The sequence below is a fragment of the Drosophila sulfurigaster genome, chromosome 3 (assembly GCF_023558435.1).
Source record: "Drosophila sulfurigaster albostrigata strain 15112-1811.04 chromosome 3, ASM2355843v2, whole genome shotgun sequence".
NCBI classification, from domain to species: Eukaryota; Metazoa; Arthropoda; class Insecta; order Diptera; family Drosophilidae; genus Drosophila; species Drosophila sulfurigaster.
This window is the reverse complement of record NC_084883.1, coordinates 22,083,731-22,099,979: the sequence shown is the minus strand read 5'-3', so window position 1 is coordinate 22,099,979 and position 16,249 is coordinate 22,083,731. Positions and strand designations below refer to the sequence as shown.

The 16,249-nt window shown below is 42.1% G+C and overlaps 1 protein-coding gene across 1 annotated transcript; it reads right to left on the bottom strand.

Annotated features, from left to right (window-relative positions):
- Positions 1-11,897: 11,897 nt before the first annotated feature.
- LOC133842463 (segmentation protein even-skipped) lies at positions 11,898-13,746 on the bottom strand. The gene is made up of 2 exons (XM_062275555.1): positions 13,163-13,746; positions 11,898-13,070 (listed from the first exon to the last, which is right to left on the bottom strand). The coding sequence occupies exons 1-2, from the start codon at positions 13,293-13,295 to the stop codon at positions 12,076-12,078; spliced, it is 1,128 nt and encodes a 375-aa protein (XP_062131539.1). The 5' UTR covers positions 13,296-13,746; the 3' UTR covers positions 11,898-12,075.
- Between the last annotated feature and the right edge of the window lie 2,503 nt (positions 13,747-16,249).

The following is a 16,249-nucleotide window of genomic DNA, read 5'->3' as shown; positions in this document are numbered from 1 at the left end:
CAGGGCTGCATGACACGGAAGGCGTTTCATTTTCAATCCTTGTGTGACGTTATTACATTAATTTTTTTTTAATTTTAATAGTGTTTTTTAGATCCAAATACTATAGTATAAATTCGTTTATTATTTATATAAGAAATATTCCTTTTAGACGAACTTAAACTTGAATTTTCTTTAAAATAGATCCTTTGGAAATTCTGTTATATTTTAAGAGTGTGACCATACGCTTTATTTATAAGATATACGTTTTAACGCTGATGGAGTATACCAAAACGCAGCGAACAGTATTAATCTAGGACCAAGGCATAAATTATTGTTGTGAAATAAATAACAAAAATTGAAAGGAGATATAACAACAATTTGCTATGATAGCTGGCGAGAACAAGTCAAATGAATGGCCTTATTAAATCTGTCCAATTATCTAAAATAAACTCTATTTTTTCCATCTTGTTTCTAACTCTTGAAGGTACTTAAAATATGCCTATTTAAATTTCAAGGAATATAATAAATAAATCTTTTAAATAATTTAAATATAATTCCACTTTGGTCACATTGTATTGTATTGATAAAAGGTCTGGCCATATTTCAATGATGGTAACTTAATTTCAATTGGTGGCAACGCTGGCTGATTGCTGAGCGAAAGCTGATTGTTACAAAATCTTTTGATGTACTAAAACGTAATGATATCTTACGTTGTGTTTACGTAGCGACTGGTAGAAGTCTATAATGCAGTTAGTATAAAAGCATTATTGATGTTTTCATGCGATAAGTTTTTCCAATATTTAAGTAATATATGACAAAAGCATTTACATATATTTAAATTATTTATTCTATACTTGTACTCCAGCTTTATGAGAACGTAAAGGTGGGGGGAATTAAGCGAAAACAGTTTCATTAAATAGTTTAAGTTATTGTCTCCCTTAAAACTTTGACTTTGGATGTTGCCCTCGCAAACGCTCAAATGCAATTTACTGTTATGCGGCAGCCGCAGCTGAGATGCAGTAAATGAAAACTTTTTAGTATTCATGGTTTTAGCATTAACGACGCCAATTATGGCAGCATTTTATTCCATTTTACTTTATTAGCTCTTAGCAGCGGTAGCGACATCGCATCGCAGTCGCAATCGCAGCTGAAGCAGCAGCAACGATGACAGCGACAGCAGCATGGGGCGTGTCTCACTTCAAAATGGAGCGAGCAATGGCTCCAAGTCAATCAGCCAATCAGCGAACGCCCATTGGCTGTCTCAGCTTATGAGTGAGTGTGAGTCTGCGCCAAAGCAAGAGAGAGAGAAAGACAGAACGAGAGTGAGAGCGCGAGCGCGAGGGAGTGAGAGCAGCAGCACTCTCTCTAAAAAGTTGAGCACGTAAACAGCTTTGATGATTGTTTAGCAGCAGCAAGTGAGAGAGTGAGAGAGCTTCCTTGGGTGGTGGCTGGATAAAAATGGCCGTCGACAAAATGCTCTAAAAGTCACAATTATAGGCACTTATTCATTGCGGTATATGATGCAAACAACGATGATGCTGCCACGTTGATGTTGTTGCCTCCAATCTCTCCTCGGCCATTAATGCTGAATACTGCCTCCATGGCTTGGCATTTTGTTTTGTTCTTTCAGGTGTCGGTGGCGTCTGTGTTTAATCAAAAAAGGTGGTAACTGGCAACTGGCAACCCGAACAGCCAATTTAGCAGCACAGCGACGCCGCGAGTGACGAGTTAACAGCAATTAGACGCCTCAGTTTGACTTTATTGCAAGTTTATCGTGTGGAATAAACATACCCCTGCCTCCCTCTCACTGCTGTGCTCTAGGTTTGAGGTAATTGTTTTGCTCATCGGGGGTGGCGTCGTCCTCGTCCTCTGCTGTTGCTATTGCTGCTGTCGGGGTAAACGGTGCTCTGACATTAATTGGTTGTGTACGAGCCAATTTGGCATTGAGTCGAGTAAAAGGCGCAAATTGATTGCTTTGCGGTTTTAATCGATGCACATTCATTCCAAATCACGCACATTTATCACATCACCCACACTTCTATTGTAGCAGCTTCTTCTCGCCAGGATGCGCCACATCTGCGCAGTTTATAATTGCCGAAGGGACGCTGTAATTAACGTTAATTTTCGCCCAAAAATTGCAAAACTCAAAATGGCAATTCACTGTTCAAAGACAAGCGTCAGCCTTTCTTTCAGCTTCAGCTTCAGCTTCCAGCTACTTTCATAATGCGCGGCCGTAAACAACTCTTACGAAAACCCGTTAAAAAGTAAGCGGACAGAAAGACAGAGAGTCAGACTTTTGCCTAACGTTTCATTGCGTGTTTATTGCGAAACATTCAGTCAATTTATTTTTTAGGGTTTACCTGGCTGTTACTCAGAAGTCAGCGCTGTTTTTTAGCCAACGGATTGGCAAGAGGTAAAAAGGATAATGCGGCAGGATGCGTTTTCCGCGAACCCTCAGCTCTTTCGTCATCGGCATCGCGTAGGGTTATGAAATTTTACGCAAGCTACGCAAAACATTCGTCTTCCAAGGTCCTGCAAGGAGTTTTGTTCAGTTTTTTTAGCTGACAAAAGGGGTGCTCAAAGGATTTAGCGTGAATCGTAAATGCGCTTGCTGTTTTTTTTTTGCTTCCAGGACATCATAATTGCAAGCTATCAATGCATAATCCTCGCATAATCTACGTAATTTGCTAAAAACACAAAACACAGTTAAATAAACACATGAAATTCCGCATAAAAAAGTAAAAAAGTAAAAATTGACTTTTTTGACTTTTGACTTCTGCTAACTGAACCTGAGTTTGTCCTTGGCTAACCTGGACACTAACTGGACGACAGGTATGAGGCGGAGGCTGAGGCTGAGGCAAAGGATTTGCTGCGCACGCCCCCGTCAACGTCTCCGCCCGGAGCAAAGCAAAGGATTGTGATAGGCGCAGCAAATCGCCAACTTAATTGCTAGAAATTCTCAAAACAAACGAATACAAACAAATAAACAGAGTTTAAGAGGATTAGATTTGGCATTTGCATTTGCATTTAGGATTGGGATTGGGAGTTTCAACATTTGCAATGCAGTAGTATACTGAACTCTGACTGCAATTAGGCTACGAAAAGCCGATTGACTTCTGCGGATCATCTGGAGTAATCGGAGTTAATCCCGTTAGTAGCAGGCGCAACCCGTTCAGTTCGTCCTTTTGGCCTGCTTCTCGGTGCGGATTAGGCGCAGACTTAGTCCAGAAGTCAGCGCAAATGCGAAAGGATTAAACATGTAGAAGGAAGCCAGGGCGTGGCCGCTGCTGCCGGTGCAGGTCAGTGTTCCTCATCGGTATTCGTTGTTCGGTGTTCTGTGTTCGGTGGTTTCCTGGCTGCGGGTAACGCCCTGAGGAGACGCCCTTAATCCGTTTACGCCTCGAAATTAATGCAAAACATTTAGAAGGATTATCGCCTTAAAGGGGTGACCCGGCTACCTCGCTACAAGGACTCGCTCACTCTCGCGCATGCAAATTGAACTTCAAGCGAACTGACAGAAGAGAAGAGTTGCTTGGGACGTGTCATAAAAGCATGATAGGATTGATAATTCGCCGCTACTTGTCGTTCATTCTGTGGCCATTGTCTCTGCCAGGATTTGCCACTTGGCTGCGGTATGCAAAACTACGCAGAACACTGCAAACTGGAAACTGGAAACATGGCAAAAACGGGGCTGATGAAACCGGGTTGAACAGGTCAACAGCGTATCAAAAGTAAATTGGCACAATTATGCGTTTCGTGGAAGTGATTAGAGGCAGCGATTAGAGGGCCAAAGAGTTGAAAATATTTACGGATTAAGAGTTTGACTTGTCCAGGGTCACAAATTAGTTCGGTTCGGTTCTGTTCAGCGATGTTAAGTCAAGGGCAGGAAATGCATGTGACAGGACATCGACATCGACTTTGACTTGGAAACTTCCGCAGTCTGGGGAGCGTTCAAGTGGATGTGCTACTTAAAACACAATTAAGGAGCTTGAGTGGCGCCACAGGGCCACCACCGCAGCCTACAAAGCCGCAAAAGACATAAAAGATACAATTCGATGAGAGTCGCAGATATAGATACAGATACTCACATATGTGAGGCAATATTCGGAGCACACTAAGTGTTTGCGCTGGTCGAACGGGAAGGAAAAAAACTGTGAAGTGAACAACAATTATGTTGTCGTCGTTGCTTTGATCTGCAGCCACTTAGAATGCATCTGTATCTGGATCTGCATCTAGCTGTCTGCGCATCTGTCGATGCGCTCGAGTTGATCTCCTTGCTTAAGCATTTTTTAATTGTATGCTAATTGATTGCATTGTCAAGCATCCGCATCCCCCGCTTGAAATACTATGTTGGGTCGCAGTTCCGCAGTGCATTTGATGACATCTTAAAAGGCAATCGATTTGTGGGGAGAATTCATTGGACAGCGAAAGATATCTGCAGATGTAGATACACCCACTACAGATATATAGAATATATGCGTGTTTACAACAGCAGAGATTAGCGTAAAGCGCTTAGCGTTTTATTGGCATTGTTTGGCAGCGCAAATGTGCGCATCGTAAAATGCTTAATCCGGCTACAAATTCTGGCTAAGATCTCGCGATTTTTAACGTGCTAAAAAGGACGAACTCACACACACACACACAGCCAGCAGCCAAATGCCCAAAATTGCCTGTGAAAAAAAAACACAAAAATAGAAGAAATACAGCCCAGCACAACGGCAGCAAGAGCAGTAAAAGGTCGAAGGTCATTGCTGCTGTTGTTTGCCGCTTGTTTAACGCACTTCGCACACACACACACACACACAAACAGGCAAAACATTCACGAAGGGCGGCTGCATAATGGGCGTGACCGCTGCCTCAATTAATCTGCGTAATTTGCATGTGGATGATGCATCTGCAGACAGTTGAATTTATGAGTTCCAACTTCGTCTTGTGTCGGTGCAGTTGAAAAAAACTGCATCTAATCGCTTTTCCATATTCGATTCTTCGATGGAATTCGCGTCGGCTTACCGCATTTGATCTTCGATTTCTGGTTTTGCATCCTGCGGTTTTCTACTTAGAATCTGTTGAGTTAACAGACAAAAACCTCAACTCGTTTAGCTGTGACAAATGATTAAGGCTCTAATGCCGCACGGTTAACTGTCTGAAAAGCGGTCAGAAACGATTTAAGTTTTTCCTCAAATATCACAAAATGTTTGGAATACAAAATTTGTGAATTATTTCGGAAATAACAACGCAAAAATTCAGCGAAAAATTTTAGATATTAACACATTATTTTATATATTTTATACTGATTTTATAATAAACTTTTATTTCGTGTTTTTTTTAATCATTTGTTATAATTTATTGGTCGTTTTCTTTATTCGTCGAATAATTTATTTGGACGTTAAAATATCACTTTAAAAAAGCTAAGTTAATAATAATTACTTTATATCAATTTATTGAAAAACGCCAACAAGTTTATTATGTTTTCAAGAAATAAATTCTTTTTAGAACAACTAAAACAACAAAAGGTGAAATTTGTACAAATTGGTTATTTAAAAATATGCCTCAAAAATACATAAATAAATAAACTTGAAACAATAAATTAAATTCACAATGAGTAATATTTTTACAAAACATTTTTTGCAAGTACATAAATATTGAAAAAAATAAAAAGAAAAATTTTATAAAGTTAATACCAACAAATTGATTCACAGTTATTAAAAATTTTACAACACAATCCATAAAAATAATATAATACAATACAATTTAGAAAATAACTTCAAATAAACATACAAACTAAATTTATATATTTTTCAGAAGTAGTACTACAAAAAAGTTTTAAAAAATTTTCTTTTCCTTATAATCATAAATTAATTTAAGTCTTGAAATGCTTAATACAGAGTTTAGCTAGCAAAACCCTTTCAACTGTTTTTTTCTTTTAATTAATTGTATATTATTTACATTTTATACATTAACAAATAACAACATGAAAAATCTTGATTAAATTATAAAATTGTCAGCAAATGTTTAAAAGCAATATTAAAGAATGAAAAGAAACACATATTATAATAATTATATATAATTGAATTATAAAAAATGTAGTAAAAAATAATGCAAAAAATTTAAAAAATGTATATTTTTGGAAAATCAAACTGCCCTTTGTGTGTTCTGTGTGCTGTTTCCCTTTGAGATTTGTAACCTTGTAAATGATGATCTTTTTATCGCCTAGGAATATGATCCTTGTGACTTTTTGGCCATTTGCTTTGTTCGCGTTTCACTTTTTTAGGCCAATACTCGTAATAAAAAAATCATTTCGAGTCGAAGATGTTGATCTTTTTTTATGATGAGCTCAGATCACAATTGACGTTTCGGCATTTCGAAAGTCATTTCTAAAAAATATTTCGCGCACCGCAGCGAGTCAATTTTTTGTCAATTTGCTGAATAGAGATCCTTAAAAACGCGACAAGGCAAGGCAAGGTCAGTCAAGGATCTGTAGGAATAGCTGTTCCGCTTCCGAATTCCGCGAAATGTAAAAAAAAATCTGCACTGCAAAACCTAAAAACCTGAAAACCTAAAAATCTGAAACTAGAACTAGAATTCCAATGCAGTTTTTTTATGCCACCTAATTTTTATGGCCTAAAAAACAGAGCTCAAACCGAAACCGAATATAATCGCTGCCATTTGTTTGCTCATAAAAGCCTCAAACGCTGTCCGTTCGTCTCTCGACTAGGTAAAAAAGGAAAAAAAAACATCCTCGAGCTGAGCTCACGGCGCACATTCAAAAAAAAAGAAGAAAAAACGTAGAAGAAAAGATGGCAAAAAAAAGATGTTGGAAGACAATGCAAAGTGCTCGTAGTAGACGAAGTTGGGAAGGAAGTCGAAGTTGGGATAGAAATTCATAAAAACTGATTTCATTTTTTTAGAATCAGTGCGCGAAAGTTGCCTCCAGAATTGAGAAGTCAACGACGACGAAGTCAAGTCAGGCCCACTGCGGCTTTACGATATGGCCATTAACGCCCTAAAAAAATAACGCGAAAAAAACGAGCGCTGTAAATCATGGATAGAATATAAAGAGAGCGAGAGAGTGAGGAGACATCAGATAAATGGAAAGAAATAACAGAAGGCAAAACATTCAACGTACAACGTTCAGCATTGGCATTTCCTTGCTGACTTCTATTTAGTTTTCTTTTTATTTTTTTCTTAGCTGGGCAGCAAAGTCAAACCGCAATAAAATTGACACCGTTCAAATGCGCAGGATCGGTAACAGTGTCAGGTCCGAGTCCGAGTCCGAGTCGAAGTCGGAGTCGGAGTCCGAGTCCTGTGCCTTGTACATTATGTATGTGCTTGGCCATGTGCAATGTATCTATTGTCAGTCGCTGTCATGCGCAATGAGTGTGAGCAGCCACAGCCCAGAGTAGTGCAGAGAAGACACCCTTCCACTCCCCCACTGCCTTAACCCCCTTCCAAAGGACAGCTTGGCACAATAGCTCTACTTGCCACACCAGTGATTGCAGCAATCATTCTAGTTTCATTATCTCAGCTACAGATTTATAGCTGACCCTCGTCTCCTACTCCTAACCCAACTCCTGCTGCCGCAGCATACATCAACAGCAATTGATTTTTATTTCGCTTTATTTTGGCTGCTGCTGGTCAGATTTTGATGGCGAATTTTCGGGTTTTTGTTGTGATTCCATTGCAATTACCCGAAGCTTATCACGCATCCTTAATGCGTTGCCCCCGAACACTCTCTTGCTCTCTTGCTTTCCATTTAATGTGAACCGCAGCGAATCGCATATGGAAATGTGAAAAACTGTGCAAAACTGGGCTGACATCATTTTGTGTTGTCCCCCCTCCTCCCCTCTACTATTGGCTGCCCGTTTATAATTGGCAGTCGCGTTTCGATTGTTGCGATTATCAGTTGTTAATATCCATGAAAATGATGAGACCAGCAGCCAGAATCAGCAGTCAGATAAGCGGCGCATGGCCCGTTAATGGACAGCGTGCAAATTGGCAAATTGCCAGCCAAAAGAGAGAGCGGAGAGTAGAGAACCGAGCAGCGTCTCCCGATTTGCCCCTTCTCTCATTCATATATCTCATCCAACTTATTATAAGTTATAACAATGACTATAGACATGGTTTATGCATGTTTCACAGCCAACAGACAAACGACAAACGAGTTTCCCTCCTTTTTCCCGCCGCCACACTAATTGACTAATTGACTGACTGACTGACTGACTGGGTGACTGAGTGACTATGTGACTATGTGACTGCTTGACTGTTTCACTGAGCGCTGTGTATGCGTCAAATGTGTGAAATTATTTTGTGCGCCGGCATCATCATTTTACAAAGATGTTTATTCATCGCGATGGGTCCACCTAGACCTCTGTATGTGGAGAAACCGCAAGCAGTTGCAAAAGCACCCAAAAAAAGCAATTGGCATCTGCATAAAATATATAGCGTACACTGTCCAACAAAAAACAAAGTGGAGAAGTGAGCGTGGGACTATGAATTAGGCATTACTAAATAATAGTTACCAATGAACTCTTTCTACATATATTTTTAATACTTTTTTATATACTACTATGTTTACTAAATACAATACAATACAATACTTTGTTTACTAAATTTAATATAAATATTATTAATATATTATTATAGTAAATAAAAAAAAATTACTCTTAATTTATTTAAATGCACACATTGATAGTAGATATTCATATTAATTTATTTTAGTAAATAAAAAATAAGTTTGATTTCCCAATCCGTCTCTGAGATATTACCTCTATTTAGTTACTATAGAATTTTTTTTATTTCATTTTATTTATGTTAGAATTTATACTTATTTCATTTCTGTATTTTCTCATTTGGTGATTAGCTTTTATATTGCAATAATATTTTATTAACAAGACATTTACTATTTGATTCTTTTCCTTCCTTTCTTCAATGAATTCTGCAGTAATGTGTTTAGTTTCTTTTCATCACATGCTACTTAAATTTAATATTCTCTAACATAGAAGTCAAATAGAACATACAATTTAATAAGTGCTAAAAGGCATATTAAATTAAAAAATAAATTTAGTATTATCTAACAAATCAAATGAAATTTACAATTTAATAAGTGCTAACAGAGACAACTTAAATAAGGAAATAAATAGAATGTAAATGTAAGCAAATATAAAATAAAATTTTCGTTCACACTAAACAAAAGTACTTTAATCTTAAGTCAATCCCAAAAACATGCAAATATAAAAATGTCGCCAATATTATAGAGTTGAAATATACTCCAAAAAAGTAAAGTTTTAATTTGAATTATAAATAATTTAAGAGGTAAAAATACAAAAGAGAAATTTGTATCAGAATTATATAAGCCATTTTGGCATTTATTTCGAATTATAAAATATTAACAACACCCTACTCTCTTTTTAAAATTATAGACAATTTTGTTTGAATCCACGCAGTCTAGTGCTAGAGACTTTAAATGCTTTTGCAGTGGACAATTATGCTGGAAGTGAATGAAACAACTGATCGAGCGACTCAGAGCATGGGAATGGAGCCAGTTGTATAACACTCTTTGGCTCTGATCTCCGCCGATCTGAAGTAGCAGCTCAGCACGTCAGTGAAAAGCGTCTGAATTGCGTTTGCATTTGAGTTTGAGTTGGAGTTTGAGTCTATGGTTGTGACTGTGCCATGATCACTTTATATTCATTGACACTTAGTGTGAATTTCGTACATCATAAAGAGGGGCAAAGCTGTGTAGTACTGTGGATTGTGGATGTCTAAATTGCGGTGTGTGCCCGAACACATCTATAGTACACACAACACACAAAAGCTGCCTTTTGTGCCGTTGCCGACGGACGCAGACAACGGGAGAGTGGCAAAGACAGCCAAATAGTCAGCCAGTTGGCCATAAAGCCAAGTCAAACACAGGCCGACAGAGCGAGGTGCTAATTCACTAATAAAAGAAATCAGAGAAGATTGAACAAAAAGCGACGCCCAAATCCTTGGCATAAACATGGCACAAAGTACAATATAGACAGAGAAGGGGCAAGAGTAGGGGAAGGGTACGGTGAGAAGGGGGCAGCGGCAGGGGTCTCAGCTGCGCTCAATTTCCACTCATCATCTCATCTCTCACGCATCATCGTGGAGACTGCGCACCAATAAAACTTAATTTTGTTTGTACATCGGTCGCTCGGGGGAAGGGGGCGAAAAACTCCATAAATGTGTGTGTTTGTGTGTGTGCTTGGGTTGGGTTTGAGACTCGGGCCTTGAGCTATTGAATTATGCATTGTTTTGTGTGTGCGTCGTACAACGAGAATTGTGGGAGAAGTTCTCATGAAGTGCCAGCCATTCATCGCCAAACATTGATTGGCCCAATAAAAGCAGCTAAACCGAATCGAATCGCAGTTGGAGACGAATTAGATACAGCCGCCTAATTGATAATAATACCGCATTTATTTCCAAAATCTGTTAACTCTTTTACAGCTCTGCTGAGTCTCTTTCTCTTCTCTCGCAGCTGCGTCCACATGATGAGTCGCTTTGCCCTCAGCAGCTACAATTCTGCCTCTATCTATCTCCGTTCGCTAATCCCCGCACGTCAGCGATTCTCTTTTTACAATGCATAATTTTTCAATAAACCTGCTGATAATTTCTGCAATTGAAACAAGTTAATCCCCACATGATTAATTATCAACCTGCAACCAGGTTTTCACACCCCTTAAACACGATTTAATCGAGTTGTTTTGCGCTCCCGCCTCTTCTTCCTTCCCCTTCTCAACCAAAGCGTAGGCCTTTTTTAATTTACTTGCCCGGATCAGTTCCCCAGAGTCAAGTCGTTGCTGTTGCTCTAGCGCTATCTGTATTATCAAATCATAAAATGTTGCCACTTGGCTGAGATTCATACGGATGAAGCTGGTTGCATCCCCCCAGGATTCACAGTCGCAGTAGCAGTCGAAAGGGGTGCGAATCCTTGAGCCGAGACCATTTTTTATGCCCATCGCCTGCCAAGTGTCAAAACATGTTTTGATAGCAGCCTCACACGCACACTTCTTTCCGTATTTATCTATCTATCTATGCCAAGGGTTGAGCTCTATTGACACCCTTTTTTTTGGACCCCGTCTGGCAATTGAACAATTTGAAACACATGTTTTGGTTCTGGCAATTAAATACAAATTTGATTTGTGCACGGTGCAGAGTCAGAGAAAGGAGAGAGAGAAGAGTAGAGAGAGTTGTTTGTTATGAAAATGTCCTTGCGCATATGATTTCTCAATTATGACAATTTGCCAAGCGGCAGGACGAAAACAACGGGTGTTTTTGTTGAGCAATTAATTAGACAACGAACGAGGACACTGATACGCATTGACAGCTATTCAATGCAATGCCAAATGGCAACCTGACGCGTGGCAGGGAGGCAAGGCAACCAGCACAGGACACAAGCAGAGCCACAAGGACATTGCACAGTACAATGCGTGTGTGTGTGTGCCAATTGACTGCGGGTGACAATCGATTCGACTCTTCGACTGCTCCTCGATCTGCTTTAATCGCATTAATAAGCCAGACAGAGTTGTGACTGAGTTTGTTTTGGCTTGTGCCAAACCCCCGTCGATCGATCGTTGGACGCCTGTGGGTGGCCCACAGTTGCTGATCTCAGTCCGGACTCCGGACTCCGGATCGAAGGTCAACTCTAGATATAACTCTTGAGAGCTAAGCGTGCCGCACAATTCGCCATAGTTTCTCTCATTCGCTCGAGGTCAACTCGTTGCGATGGCAGCTGCTGTTGCTCCTTGTAACTGGGATTTCTCCACATGGCCAATAAAATTTACCAAGCTAAAGAGCGAGAGCAGGTAAAAGAAGCGCAGCTGTTCACACAGGTAAAAAAGAAGTGAGCAGAAGTAATTATTTTTTGATATTTGTAATTTTATTTTGATTGAAGTGATTTAAAATTAATTAAGTTTAACTAAAATTAACTAGATTACAATTTTATACAACGGATAAATAAATGTGAATGTGATTCTACACACTGAGAGAATGAACGCGGGGATCGGTCAACAATTAATGCTAATTTGTACAATCCATGAGGGGATAAGGGAAGTAGGGAAGCAGGGAATTAGGCGCCTACGCCTCAGTCTTGTAGGGCTTGAACAGCTTCGGCTTGGGCTCAGCAATGACTGTGGTTGCGGGTGGCGGCGACATCGCTGAGGCTGGACGCTTGGCGCTGGGCATGAGCAGGCCAGGAGCGGGCAGCGGGCTGGTCGTGGTTGTCGTTGTCATGCTGCTGTGCGGCGCTGGGGGCAACAGCGAGCTGCGCAGCGGGCTGAGACTGCGATCAAAGACCTTGGTGTGATCGGAGCCAACGGGACTGAGCGACAGCGTGGAGGAGTGCGGCGACGACGACGATTGCAGATCCAGCGGAGGTGTCTGTGTCTTGGGCACCTGCAGCTGACCCGCATAGCTGGGCGGCATGCCAGCGGCGGCAGCGGCACCCAACATCGCAGCCGGATAGGCCATGGGAGCAGAAGCGGCGCTCATCGCAGCGGCGGCTTGCATGGCAGCCGAATGCGGATGCTGATGCTGATGGGCATGCGGATGCATGTGCGGTGCTGGCGGTGCGGGGCGAGCGGGAATGTGGTACGGCGCATAGCGATACTGGGCGGCATAGGGCGCATGTCCGGGCACTGGCATTGTGGGCATGGCGGTGGCCATCATTGGATTCGAGACGGCAGCAGCGGCGGCGGCGGCGGCAGCGGCAGCTGGTGCATAAGGTGGATACGGCATGCCCACGCTGTTGGCAGCCGCTTGCAGTATGGAAGCGGCGAAAGCGGGGTCCGAATAGACGGCGGCATAGGGCCAGGCGACGGCGATGCGCTGACGCTTGTCCTTCATGCGACGGTTCTGGAACCAGACTTTGATCGTGGACTCGGGCAGATTGAGTTGGGCGGCGAGTTCGCAGCGGCGAGGACGCGACACATAGTTCTCCTTGTAGAACTCCTTCTCGAGACGCGCCAGCTGATCACGTGTGAAGGCAGTTCGGTAGCGACGAACCGACGGATCAGCGGGAATCTCGGAGTTGCGGCTGCCGTTCAGTGAGTTGTCCGGACTAGACAGGCATTCTGCAAATTAACAGAAGAGGGGAAAGCAATTGGTTAGCTAAATTGTTCAATTGAGTTTTTTTTAAGTGTGTTTTTGGTTTTTTGTTACTTACCATTTGGGGAAGGTGGCGGCGTTTGAGGTTTGCCGTATTGTGTGGAAATCAAATCGACGACCAGAGGCTTCTGGTCAACAGCATTGCTATCGTGATGATGGCTCTCCATGTTATATGTGCGGTATCCGTGCATTTTATATGTTGTTGCTTATTTTCTTGTGATGTTCAAAAATTCAGTTCAGGTTTTGAATTCACTCAGTTGGCAGTGCGAAACGTGCAAATGATGATCGGAAACGTTAAACGAGATGTTGACTCTGCGATGGTTACAGCTCAAGTGTGTCGCTCTCTGCAACCCCGGCCCTCTTTTATACCACGGCAGCGAGCAATGGCCGCCGCAGGCAGTCGAACGCCCAATGAGCGTGTCGTTAGTGGTGCGAGAGCGAGATGGCAATATGGTTTCAGTATGTGCGCAACTCATGCGGTTGCTTCACTCTGCCTGCCTGCCTGCCTGCTACGTGCAGTGCAATGAACGATGCTGATAATGTTTGCGGTGCTGCTGCTGCTGATGTTGCTGCTGGCTGACAATTATGCGACGATGAAGGCAATTACGATGCCGGAACAATGCTGCATAAAAAAGCAGCGAGTAGATGAGGATGGAGATGGAGACACAGAGAGAGAATGGAAAAAGCGCAAGCAAAGCGTGATAATGCGAAGCCTGTCGGTGGTCCACAGTTTTGCAGAGTGCACAGTTTTTGTTGCTGCTGCTGCTATCCATAATCAAGTTATCATGGAGCCAGCAGAGAGCAAAGCAAAGCACACTCTCTCAGTCTTGCGCTCTCTGAGAGTCGGATGCGATTTCATATATTCATAGCGTATGAGCGAATCTTTTGTTTCGCTTGTCCGCAAGCAGACAGCGCCATGGGTGCGAACGAGACGTGAGTGGCCCCCATAATAATGGGATTTTATCGGCTTCATCAGGCAAAAGAATGATATGGCATAATGCACAGACCGAGCGCCCGTTCTCTCTCACTTCCCTCCCCCGCTCAGCACTTTGGCGTCGATCGATATGCGACGTTGACGTCGTCGTCGTCGTCGCCGTCGCCGTCGCCGTCGACGTTGGCATCGCAGCCAGCCAAATTATTTGCTCTTTTATGAAGTCTTAATATTATGCCGCACGTTTAACGGTCTCACACTTGCGCCGCAGCGTAAGAGGGAAAGGGAGAGAGAGGGAGCAGAAGGAGAAGAGGAGGATGAGCGAGAGTCGTAGCTTTAACAGTAAATGAAGTTTATCTGGGCAAATAAAGCAAAAGCTTGGACAACGCCCACAGAGACCACCCCAAAAATGTACAATATAGTATATACAGCACACACACACACACACATACACACTCGGTGCTGTGCATAAACAATGAAATACTTTTGGGGGCACAGTTGTTGAAACTTAATTTGAAAAGTTTTAGTTTAGTTGCGGCAAACATTTATTATGATGATATAATCATGTTGCCTAAAGGCGCAACTGTACCCAGAGAGCAGTTGCCAACTGCTGAAAGGGAATGGGAGTGGGAATGGGAATGGTAATGGGAGTGGAATATGAAAATAGATAGCTAGGAAAAGGGCATCTGTTTGCTTGAAGTACCTCCAAGTTTGGGCTTGCGTAAGCGTGAATTTCTCGATACCTGCGAATTGAATTTGAGTTTGGACGGGATTTGCTTAAGCTGCGGCTTAGCATTAAGCTGATGCATAAAAAAGAAAATAACCCAGATTTTGCAAATCCGCTAATTACACTAGATACATTCGCTGGTGTGTGTGTGTCATTATGTGTTTTTATGACTTTCTAATGAAAAGGCGCGGGGATCAGCGCAAAAGTTCAAGTCAATCCCCTTTAGGCCCGCTAATCCACAAAACAAACAAATAACAAACCTAAACTGTGTGGCCTGTGCGGAAACTCCGCATTCGACTCCGTCTCCGTCGGGTTTAGGTGAAGGAGTCGATAAAGGAGTCGAGAGCAGAGTTGAGGAAAGTTAAATTGAAAGTCGTTGGCGATGTCGAGTAACCCGGTCAGCGAGTCAAACACAATGCAATGCAATGCAATTCTGCCTAAATCACCGCGAGACACAGAGAGAACACACAGCATGTGTCCAAAGCATCTGAAAACATCCAACAACGAGCCGTGATTGTTCAAGATGCTGCAATAAAATCTAACTCGTCGGAACGCCTAAGTTACAAGAGGAAGAAAGTGAAAATGCAAAATGAGGTACAATTTTAAACATGAAAATTGACTAATAATGTCGCTGATGGCAAACGGATTAACGCACAGGATTCAGTTTCCCAGTCAATGCCGTACAGAATCCTTGGTTTCAGTTTCAGTTTCAATATCAGTTACACAGGCACAGTTAGAGTCCTGCTCATTGTTATGCATTACTAAGTAACTCTCCCAGTTATTGTTGTTGCTGTTGTTGTTGTGTGTGTTTGCTCTGCATTTTGTGAGTTAGTTAAAATTATTGGGTTATATTGCGCGGCAATTTGCATTAACTCGTCGCGTATTCTACCTACTCGACCCGTCTCAACTCAACTCAACTCTGACCTGGCCAAGTCGATGTCCAAGCCCAAGTCCAAGCCTTGCCCACAGCCCACTGTCGACACCGCTCACTGCCTTGAACCCTACCCACAACCTTGCCTATTGTGCATTCATGCGCTTTTGTCTCAACCCGCGGACCGATGTCCGCTGTCCGCTGTCTTGTTGTCCGGCAGAATGAGCAACCTTTTGGCCCAAAGGCAAATAAACACTGCGACACTGCGGCAGCGACAGTAAATACCCTTTATGGCTGACAGCCTAACCAGCCAGCCAACCAGCTAGTGAACACATCTTTCAACCTTTCACTTCGCGCCGCGCTGAGCGAAAGTGTAGTTACCCATCCCATATATCCTCGATGTATACCTGAACACTTCGCTGACCCGATCACCGACCATTGTCATCCGTCACCGTCATTCGCGTTGAACACTTTCGGCATCATCGGCTTGGCCGAAAACCTCAATACTTGGAAGCCTCTTTATGCTTCTCTTTGCTCTTTTATTGGCATTTTGCACTCACAAAGCGCCGATCTCGCTGATTATGCTGATTATGGGAAGTACACACACACACACACA